Source organism: Dryobates pubescens, chromosome 7, assembly GCF_014839835.1.
Source record: "Dryobates pubescens isolate bDryPub1 chromosome 7, bDryPub1.pri, whole genome shotgun sequence".
In the NCBI taxonomy this organism is placed as follows: Eukaryota; Metazoa; Chordata; class Aves; order Piciformes; family Picidae; genus Dryobates; species Dryobates pubescens.
In genome coordinates, this window is record NC_071618.1 from 28,255,748 (window position 1) to 28,267,759 (window position 12,012).

Sequence of the window (12,012 nt, forward strand, 5' to 3'; positions counted from 1 at the left end):
TTCCATCATTCCCAAGTATTGCCCATTTCCGTTAGCAGTGCTGTCCCCCAAGAGTTAGCACCTTCTAGTGCTGCTGATTGCCGCCCAGCTTCAGCCTGAAATACTCCGAGTGTAACTGCCTTAGTTAAGCTAGGGAAGTACGCATTTTAAAGGTCAAGAGTTCCCAATCAATCCTAGGAATTTAAGAAGGGTATAATATTGCCCAAAGACACTAAGCAAAACCTGATCTTCAAGGGATACTTGTTTCATTTTCAAAGGTCAAGAATGAATATAGATTTTCAGTATCCTTTGGTATAAGAAAATACCAGAGAGACACTTCTTTGACTCAGTAAAAAGTCTGGCAAGTGTTGTCTTAAATGTAATGTTAACAGGGAGATAAATTCTTTCCTCAGTAGACCTTCTAATGAGAACAACCCTGAAAGCTGACAGGCTGTTACAGACTCAAACTGTTGTGTATAAAGCTGTTTTCACATGTGAAACAGACTGAGGACTGAGGCACATGTACATGGTAACATGAACACTTCTTCAAAAGATAGTAATTTGCTTCTAGAAAGTCATGCTCTTCAAGTCATATCTTCCAAAGGCAAGGAAAGTTGATGAATGCAAAAGAATTCTACCTGACCTGTCAGAAGTTTAGTAATGTTCCTTTTTATTGCTGTAACTAGTTATCATGTAAAAGCATAACTGAAATAAAAAAAACAGCTAAAGTGTAAGAGGTAGCAAACTATATGCCAGAGAAGCTGAAAACTGAACTAAGAGAACTAATATTTGAATTTGCAGTTGTTCTTCTTTCTCATGGTTTCATCACAGTTTTGTAAGGAAGTCTTGAAGGACATGAAGACTACAAATCCCAAGGACATATTGTGTCTTTGTACAGAATAAATTTAGAAACTACAATTTCAGTGAAGTATGACCACAGGGTTCAGCAGCAAGTCTTAAAAATTTAGGTCCTTATCAACAAAAGGGCAATTTAATGTTTTCAATTTTTTCCTCAAATAAGGAATTTCCTTGATGTGTTAGGAGCAAGGGACAAAAAGGTGAGAAAGCAATTATACTGCTAAAAAAAACCCCAAGAGACTAAAACATCCTAACCTGCTCTAAAGCAACGGTCCTTCCTTCTTTCCTGTTCAACCCATACGCTTACGAAACTTATCACTTAAGTAACACCAACTTAACGTACCAAGAAATGTAATAGTGGGCAGAGATTTTTCTATTTCCTCCCTTTGGTTTAAAAAGAGGAACTGAAGATGATTCTACGGGTTGGACACTTCAGTCACAAGTTGCTTACACGCATGACTACCCTTAAAAATGTCTCTGCATCATTTTTGACTCGTGTATCATTGACACAAGGTTTACTACAACAGGAAAATGCAAAGACCATGAAGATGAATTTTGGAATAATTCATTTGACAGATGTTTGTGAGAAAGAACATCAGTAAAAATGCTGTACAGGTAATGCAACTCAACCTTTTTATTACTTAAAGTGCAAAACGGTTCATTAATTTTTGCTGTAAGGCATTTCACAATTGAATAGTTATATTTAAGTGACATTCTAGCTTTCACATGAAAAGCTTAGAAGGTCTCCTCCTAGATAATTAATTATACCCTTGGTCTATTTAGGAGACACAGGAAAAATACAAAGTCTTCAAGAGAGAAAAAAAATATTGCATACTGAAGAGATTTGCATAGGGACTAAATGGAGTACAAGAACTTATCAAGTGCATAATGTGTTACAAGTATAGGCTAACAAATTGCTTTTATTTTTGCATCGTTCAAGATGGACCTTGTTAGCAATTTTCTAAAAAAACCCCACAAGTTGCCAGAATATGTTTCCTTGTCATCTGAAGAGCTGCTTAAATGTCAGGAAAATTTCACCACAGATCAGCCCAACTTTTTGATTTCTCTGGAAGGTCGGTCTGCCTGGAGGACACAGAAATGCGCGACACACAATTCATTCTGGAAGCATCAGAATGTGCTGGTGTATTGCATTTCCATGGAAGAATTAAACACTTCATGTCTTTTGGATGGTAAGAAGTAAATGAATGTCACTACATTAACTTATTTAGAAATATTACCATAGAGTAATTAAGGTTGGACAGCAATGATGAAAATCAATCATCTAGTCCATCTCCAAGTCAGGTCCATTATACCAGCTTGCTCGGGACACTGTCCATCTGAGTTTTGAAAATCTCTGAGGATGAAGATTCCAACACGTGTCTGGGCAACCAGTTCCAGTATTTGACTCCACTCACAGTGAAAACATTTTTCATAATAGCTAGCTAACTGAGTTTTCTAGTGCCTTATCTTGTATCCATTGCCTCTTACTCTATTGCTGTGCACCTCTGATAGGAGTCTGGCTCTGTTGCCTCTCTACTGTCCCATTTGGTAGCTGGGGATTGCAGCAAGTTTCCTCACCAAGCCCCCTAATCTTAAGGCTAAACAAGTCCAAGTTCTCTTGGCCTCCCCTTCTATATAAGGCACTCCAGCCTCTAATCATCTTGAGAATCTCTGCCAGACTCACTTCAGTATGTCAATATCTATCTTGAACAAGCCCCAAAATTGGATGCAACACTCCAGATGTGGTCTCCCTTAAGCCACACAGAAAGGAAGGATTACTTCTCTCCATCTGCTGGCTGTCCTGTTGTTAATACCACCCAGGATGCAGCTGGCTAGCACATTGCTGACTCATGTTCAGTTTTTTTGTCCACTAGGACCTTGATGTCTGTTTCTGCTAAGCTGCTTTCCAGCCAGTAATAGCATATGGGTTGCTCCATCCTAGATGTGAGACTGCAGTTGCTTTTGTTGAACTTCACAAGGTTCTTGCTGACCCAGTTTCCAGCCAGTTGAGGCCCTTCCAAGACCCTGCCCTCCAGTGTATAGTCTACTTCCCCAAATTTCTTATTGCCTATGAACTTGCCAAGAGGTGCTACTATTTGTGAGCTGCCAGCTGGTCTTTGCATTGCTGATCACATTTCCATGAGCTTGGTGTGTCAGCCAATTTTCCACCCACCTCACAGTCCACATGTCACCAGTTCTTCTATAAGGATACAATAGGAAAACAAATTGGGAATACTTAAGAATCCAGCTAGTATCCTGCCTAAAACAGTCCTTCTAGATAGTAAAATTTATTAAGTATTAGGCAATAACAGACAAACATCCTAGTATAGGAAGTTAAACTGGGGACTGTGTGTGAATCATATAAAATATCTACTACAATTAGTATCTGCATATGGGAGCTGTTTTACGTGACAGAAAAGTTAATGATTCTATTCACATAAAAATAGAAGTTAGATAAAACCCTAGACTTCAGGAAACCAAGGTTTATTCAGGAATGTCTGTACAGATAGGTTTGTGAGCCCAAGGCTTGTGTATTTTTTCCGTAGTGAACGCTAGTTAGCCTAATGAAAGTTATTATCTCTGTCTACACACCTGGCCTTCCTCACTCACAGAATGATAATTTTAATCCTGTGATGTGCAATTGCTAGCATTTTTACCTCAACCTGTCAGAATTAGAAAAAAATTAATAAAGAAAATTAAGCTTACCTGGAAGTACTGTTGTGCTTCAAACTGCTGTTTGGAAAATGAAGAAAGGTGTAACTAGGAATCATAAGCTTGATACAGCTCAGTATTATATAGTAAATAATTGTTGTTCATGTCTAGCGAGGAACAATTAATCAGTTGAAGAGATAGTCAAGGAAAAAAGGAGGTAAGAAAAAGGAACTTCCTCTAATGAAATCTGAGCAGTATTTTCAGTATACACTCAAATAATATCCTTTATATTTGTTATGTATAGAAATGTACTATATGCAGTCAAAAGTGCTTTAAAATATTAAGAGGCCTTTTCTATAGTCTAAATAGATGGGGGAGTGGAATAAGTAGACTGTGTTCTTGGGAAGATGTGGCTTATTTTCATACAATTAAATATGCCAAATTATCCATTTCATTATTACATGCTACAGTACTCACACATCATGGTTCTGTTTTTATTATTACACTGATGTAACTACACTAAAGCCAGTATCTCTAGACAATTAAATGTCAGCGCTGATAATTAAGATGTTCCTTTATTGCTTTTTTAGAACATTTTAACACCCGTTTGCCAGAAGGGATGACATCAAATGACAAACTGCACAAATGAAGGTTGGTAAGGAATTAATTTTGTTTCCACCTGACATGAATTCCCTTCACGGAGAGCAGGACATAGTCTGATGCTAACTTGTGTATATTTAAAAAATTTCTATGAGCCAGAATAGTTGCAAGGAATGTGGCATGAAACACAGGGGCCAAGAAAAACAATATAAAAAACCTGAAACGTGCATTAATTGGAACAGTCTGAATAACACATCCTTTAACTGCCCAGACTATGAAAGTGCACAATATGCTAGTGTTTATTTATCTTAAAGTTTGCAAATGTATGTTAGTAAAACCATGGCATGCATCATTTCCACACATTTTGTTCACAGGACAGATCTAAAAATTATTTTGTGACACATGAAGACCATTTGACAGGCAGAAAAGCAGAGTTAAAAACTAAACAGTTGCTTGCTTTTGTGGCAGAAAGCACGTTGTTGTGGTGAAAATAACTTTCTTCAAATAAAAGCTTCCCAAAGGATTATTTTGAATAATTCTGGGGGAAATGCTATGGTGATGCTTTCTGCTGCAGTTTCTTGTACCATACAGGTGCCTCTTTATTTGTCTGTAAAAGAAAGAACGTTGGAATGGTAAGATAGTGAAAGTCAGAAGAAAAATATGCAGTCTCCACTGAAGTCTCTTTCCTTCCCATGTAGTTCACAGTGACTGTGCTCTTTGCACAAAACACAAATAAATTAAAAACAAGACTATGCATTTAAAGTTATTACTAGTACCTCTCTGTATTTAAACTTCCCTATTTCTGGGTTTTAAAAAGAAGATTATACAACAAGAATTAAATCATTTAACAATATCAATCACAATAAAAGCATGAATCAAATCTGCCATAAATAGGTTTCATTTGAAATAATAGCTGACTCTCCCAGTTGACAAGGGGATGGAACTTAGAAAAGAGATCTTAAGTATGGCTTAACTGACCAACACTTCATGCAGAAATATGGTCTTTAAAGGATTATAATTAATAATAAAAGAATTCAGGAGTTTTCTGATGATGTAGAAAGTATTATAATCACAGAGAATTACCTGTGAGCAACTTTGCCTTGCCCTCATGATCCTACAGGCTACTGCTATACAGTCAGGATTGATTAACATTCTTGTGGCAAATTTGGTTGTTGTTTGTATACAGATATAAAACTAACTGAAGGTTGAACAAGTTAAAGAGTGTTCTGCTTTCAGGGTTGGGTATAATCTCTTGTGTTAGTGCGTATGGTCTCCTTGGTCTATTGTCCCTAAACTTGTCCCTTTCTAGTTCCATTTTCTGTCTGCTCTCTATATGTTCTTTCCTGCAAGACCTAGTAACCATTCAATTAAAAAATCAACTTTATTCAGCTGTCCTTTTAGTGGGAGATCTCATCACATTTTAATATCCATCTTCCTTTTATTTTGAAGATTTCAGCTAAAAAAATTTAAAAAATATCAGCTCTGTGCAAGCTTTTGAAATTCTAGAAATTGACCTAAATTAGCAGGATTTTCATAGCATAGCAGGATTTTCACAGCACTACTAACTTCTTTTCCCATCTAGGAAGAAACCTTGCTGTCTGCCCATATTCGGTTCCCTGCTCAAAAGTCTGAAAAGCCTAGAATTTTTTAAAGATAAATTGGTCACAATTCCGAAGTATAAAAGCACTGAATAGCTCCTTCAAAGATGAGGTTTGGACAGTATGATTTAATACTACTGCAAGGGTCGTGGAAGAGACAACACTGGCTATGCCTGTGTTTTGTCTTACATGATGCTATCCAAACAAATTTTGAACTCCTGAAATCCCCAAATGCCCTCAATAACACATCCAAGAGATGTGCTGATTTCCCACATTTTGCATTATAAACCCAGTATTGGATATGCTGCGATATAAACCTCATATTGTTTAAGACAATGAATTTTAAAATCTCCACCAGGTAAAAAAAAAAAGGAAAAGAACTATACAGATGTATGCCTGAATCCAAATAGGACATGTGCTATGCAGTGTGGATACAGTCTACCCTAAAGAAAAGTAGTTTTAAGTGTAAATAAATGTCACGATTTGTTTTTTGATTCAGCATTGCAACTTGGCTCTCTTAAATATATCAGTTTAGACACAGTCATAATCAGAAACTCCTAAAGGATTTTATTGAAGCTTTCAAGTACTAGAGGTACCAAGGCTGAAGTAAGACACTTGAAGTATTAAAATCCAAGCATTTAGTTTCTAATGATGTCAATCACACTTCTGCAGTATCATGTATCCATAGTAACAGAGGTGATATCAATACTGGGCATGTACTTTAAAAAACCATAATTTAGATATATACACACATTAATATAAATATATATTATATATTAATATAAATATATATTAATGTGTGTATATATTAATGTGTACATAAGTATACATAAATACACCTGTTTCCTCACTTCTGCTCCTCTCTATGTACATATGCACAGTCACCTCATACACGATCAAGGGAGATTTAAAATTGTATACATAGACTGTGGATCCCTTCAGCTATTAAAATTTTGATAACTGCTCTTAATGTTGTAATATTCTAGTGGCACTTAAAAGAAATAATCTAGCTCATTGTAAATTTAAGATGTAGAAATACCAAATAGCTAAATAACATTATAACCCATAATTTATCTCCTCAGCTTTGACCATTCCCAGAAAGAGTTGCAAGTATTCAGCTGAATTAAAGATGCATCTTGCAGGATGAAGCCACAGTTTTCATTTTAAGAAGTGAAGAGATTTATCAATAAAGCTTATGGCACTTACTCTTATCACAGTACTTACAAATAGCGTAGGCTTAGGTGTAAACATATTCCCATCTTCATGTTCTGGCAGCAGTTTTACTGAAGGGCTTGATTTGTTTTTTGCCGTTGCACTTTTTACATCAGTATGAGACTGAGGTAAATTTTGTTCGTAGTGTTTACCATGTAGACTAATTAGAATCTGTTTCATTGTGGCTAGTTCCTATAAAACCACAAAAGGACAACACTAAGTTATTCAGTAAAATTACATTTGAAACTATTAAATATTTATTTGTTAATGATAAGTTTATATTCACCAACCTAAATGTGGAAATGGATCGGTAAATCTAACAAGCATGAACGTATATTTGGCATAACTAATAACACTGGACACTAGTAAAAGTAAGAAAATAAAAAAAAGACATACAGGATTTACACTAGTCAGAATATCTGTTGCTTAAAGGGTGTAAAAAAGAACATTTACTGTATAATAAGGAATCCACTATCTCTTATAAGTTAAGCTTCCATTTAACTTAAAATAAGTCTTGAATTTTTTTTGTCAGGCCAGTGTGAGTGTATAAAGCTAATTTGAGTGAGTGTGTCCAATTGTGCTTTCAAATGCTAGGTCTTGCACAGAAGTATTACGAATATATTGCTAAAAATGGATATCTGTCTTTATATCCAGCTCAGAAACAAAAAATCAATGACAATCCACAAGAGGACCTACAGCAAAACCAGGATTGGAGTGGGAAATAAATTATTTGAAAAACAGAAGTTCCAACACGGGAAAAGAAAGACAAATGCATAGAGAAATGCAGACTTTCTCGTTTGCTTTGCAAGCAATTTGGATTAATTTAAAAAGCAACCTTATCTTACTGCTAAGCTGAACAACACAGATTATTCAAAATGTGCAGGAGAGTGAGACAGGAAAAAACATAGTATTTTCTGATGGTAACTGCACATCTTCTTCTGTCATCTTTCATCACAATGCCTAAGATTCTCTCCCCCCACATGTAATGGGTGTAATTACTATTAAAAAAAGTTACAGAATCCAAGGCATTATTTATTGTTATTATTCACGGTGCTATTATTATTTAGAGCATTTGTTATTGCAAAACTAGAACAGCAGGGCCAGTAGAAAAGACTTCCAAAAGTAAATTTTAAGACAATATTACATTATTTTTTTAACTAGCACTGGTTTTGTTTGCTTGCTCTGTACAAATGCTGTTGCCTTCAATAAGCTTTACTATTAATGTGTTAGCATTCTATATAATTAATGTTATATCATAGCTCTCAGTCAGAACAAGGTAATTTATATTTGTAGCTGAATGATAAACATTTTGTTATATCTTACCTATTTCTTAGTACTTGCCCAAAAATTATATTGACACACATTCTATTTTCATTGCATTAGTAGTAATCAGTTAAAAAAAAACCCTCAGCCTTTTATAACAGTCCTGCCATATACCTTCTGTCTGTCCACTGCTGTAAACAAGATACAAAGTCAAAAGAATCATGAAGTTGCCTTTAAATTGTCCCATGCTAACTCAGTTACATGCATGCACGTTGAACTCCACAGGCTGGCTTTATCGAGTGTACAAATTGTTCTTGTATCTCAGTCATTTAATATTAACTATTTGCATAATTCAGCCATGTGTGGTGGCATGTTGAAACAGCATGACTGCAGAGCAGCTGTTTAAAAGGACTGCACAGTTGATGCCAACATGTTTTTCAAAGTTGTAAACTCTGCAAAGATGTTGCCAAAGCGACACATAGACAGCATTTCTTGATGAAAATAACTCAAGCAAATATACAGCAAATAAATACACCATCACAGGAGACTGAATTGTACTTAGCAATGTTTTGACATTAACAAATGCTGTTCCTATACTTGAACTGCAGTATTCTGTGGACCAACCAGTTGCACGTTTGAATAAGACAAAACCCAAAAACTGTCAAGCGGATTTATTTCACAAATAGTTGAAACCTCTACGTGTGGGATCAAATTCTCTTGTGTCAAGATCCACTCAGCAAGATCTAAGGTCTTCTCTACTTCACAGTATTAGCCTTGTACTTGACAGCCCTGTCTGTTTTCAGACTAGGAATAGGCTCTAGAGAGTCAGCTTCCCCTGTGACAGGAGAGGTCTCTAATGTGAAGCTATGGGAAGGAATGACAAGGAGTGGGGGTGACAAATTAGCCCACAATTCAGAAACTCTTTTGGCATCACAGACAAATTTATCAGGAGAAGTTAGCTAAAGTTTCCTTAATATTTATTCTAAAATCCTTCCACATTTAGTGAGAAAGACCTTAACAAACTTGGCAAAATAGCAGAGGAAACACTGAATCCAAAAGAATCACTGGTATGTGTACTGCTAAACAAGAAAAGAAAATTGGCCCAACACATTTGCAAGAGATTTGCTGTTTTCAAATACTGAAAACAAAGTTCTGTCAACTGCAATAATTTTACCACCTCTTTAGATTTCTCTACTCTTGAACACAACCTTAATACTTAGCTTTACTTTTAAGTTCTAAACAGAGAGTTATTAGCACTACCTGCTACTGTTACTATGCTACCATGATTAAGTAATATTAAAAATACTGGCAAGTTGGTCCAGAAAGATAGCAAAGAAAAAGAAGCTCTGGAGATTGTGCCTAGCAGTGATGTGAACTTGTTCCAATGTGAGCAGGACCTTGAGATTAATGGGGAAGCAGGTATAGAGATAAAGAAGGATGAGGAAAATGTTTTGTGTAGAAGGACATAGTTTCAGGATGAGCTATGTAAAGAAAGATGTGAAGAGAAATAAATTACTTAAATTTTTATACATTTCTGCTGTGTCAAGTCCATAGTCCTAGGTCCAGACAGAGGTATGCAAATTGCTTACTTATGGTATTCAGTTAGTCAGTGCACTGTAGAAACAGTATTGCTAAAGCTCACATGTCCCAGTTTCTGTCCTAGGTGTTTGGTCTTGCCAGTCTGGCTCCTGGATGTACAAGCAAGCCATGCTACGGAAGCTGTGTGTCACAGTGTGGAGGCTTCCAGGTCTGAGGGCTCTGGCCTTGGACAGCTGGACAGCAATCCTTCTTGGGAGGACTATGAGTACTAACACCTCTGAGTGGATTCACCAAGCTCCTCTGCCTGCTGGCTTTACAGCTTTGCTCTCACTGTCTCAAACTTTGGGAACACAAACACCCACTCCCTGCTTATGCAGTATTCTGTGGGGATGTGGCAGTGCAGATGCATGGAAAATAATGCAGTTATCAAGAAAAGCTGGGTCAAGATGAAACAAGGAAAAAGCTGAAGTATGTACCTGGCACAAAATCACTGTTTATGTACAATGAGAGTCATCTATACAAACAAGTATCAGGGCTATACTCTGTTATTAAGTATTTGAAAGTCTGTCCACAGAAACCCAATGAATTTTCACAGTATCACCAAGGTTGGAAGAGACCTCAAAGATCATCAAGTCCAACCTGTCACCACAGACCTCATGACTAGACCATGGCACCAAGTGCCACGTCCAAACCCCTCTTGAACACCTCCAGGGACGGTGACTCCACCACCTCCCTGGGCAGCCCATTCCAATGGCAAACAACTCTCTTGGTGAAGAACTTTCTCCTCACTTTGAGCCTAAACTTCCCCTGGCGCAGCTTGAGACTGTGTCCTCTTGTTCTGGTGCTGGTTGCCTGGGAGAAGAGACCAACCCCTTCCTGGCTACAACCACCCTTCAGGTAGTTGTAGAGAGCAATGAGGTCACCCCTGAGCCTCCTCTTCTCCACACTAAGCAATTCCAGCTCCCTCAGCCTCTCCTTGTAGGGCTTGTGCTCAAGGCCTCTCCCCAGCCTTGTTGCCCTTCTCTGGACACACTCAAGTGTCTCGATGTCCTTCTTAAACTGAGGGGCCCAGAACTGGACACAGTACTCAAGGTGTGGCCTAACCAATGCAGAGTACAGAGGCACAATGACTTCCCTGCTCCTGCTGGCCACACTATTCCTCATGCAGGCCAGGATGCCGTTGGCCTTCTTGGCCACCTGGGCACTTTTTGTTAGGGATGCTAACCTGCTCTATCTACCAGCACAAATGTCAAAAAAAAAAAAAAAAAAAAAAAAAAAAAAAAAGCAATGACCTGTGTAACACTTTAAGTGAGATTTAAACTCTGGCTTATAAGACCTAACTTTATGTTTCTAAACATAAGCATCTACACATGAGCTAGGAATCTAATTTTCCATTACAGACAGCATAGCTTGGAAAGTGATTCATTCAGAAGTGGACACCTATTGGTGTGTGGCTGAATCATGTTGTAACAACACTAGCCATACTGACTAGGCTGCTATTGACTATAGAACAAAGTATGACACTTGTCTCACCACAGACATACCTCCATTTAGATACCTAAATTTACTTGTCATAAGCTGAATACATTTCTCACCTCACTCCTCTTATCTCTCCTTCTATGTCATCTAACGCTTTCATCCTGAATAGCCAATACACAAGCATTGTTTTTCTTGAACACATATTGAAGTATTGAATTGCTGTGTTAAAAAGAACTGCATTTTTACAACAGGTTTTCACACCACAGATAGCTACTCATGTAAGTTTTCCTGAACGTACTTTAGAACAATCTAACATCCTGTATACCACCTATGTAGATTAATTCACATGTAATGAAGATTACTATGAAAGAACAATTGAAGCTTTTGTATACACAACGATAAAGTAGCTGGAATTAGAAATAAGTGATTAGAATGAACAGACTGAGAAGAATGGGAACGATGCAGCAGAAGGTGAGGTAAGGTAACATGTATTGCACCATAAATAGAAGAACTTACTTGCTTATTTCACTTCATTTTTGGTACTATAGTGTCTAACAACCTGAGTTAAAAATAGCAAAAGCAATATTGTGTGCCAATAAACAAACAGAAAAGGACGTATTTAGGTACTGACAAAGGACAGGCACCAATCTTTTCCATGATGTTCATCAATTAAAATGTTTTCTGCTTTGGGATTTTTTCCCTATTTCTACCCTGTTCTTAGGCTAAATACTATCAGTGTTGTTGTTGTGGAACTTTAAATAGTCTGCAAAAACGGTGTATCATATTATAGTCATCAAGCTTTAAAGCAGTGTTAAAGGAACCAAACCAAAGC

At 37.0% G+C, this 12,012-nt stretch overlaps 1 protein-coding gene across 1 annotated transcript in view; it reads right to left on the reverse strand.

Moving 5' to 3' along the window:
• Window positions 1-4,570: 4,570 nt before the first annotated feature.
• PIBF1 (progesterone immunomodulatory binding factor 1) overlaps window positions 4,571-12,012 on the reverse strand; it is a 133,272-nt gene continuing 125,830 nt past the window's right edge. The window contains exons 16-17 of the mRNA XM_054163097.1: window positions 6,912-7,091; window positions 4,571-4,696 (exon numbers count right to left, since the gene is read on the reverse strand). Coding sequence (XP_054019072.1) covers window positions 4,640-4,696; window positions 6,912-7,091 — 237 coding nt within the window. The 3' untranslated portion in view covers window positions 4,571-4,639. The remainder of the gene's footprint in view (window positions 4,697-6,911; window positions 7,092-12,012) is intronic.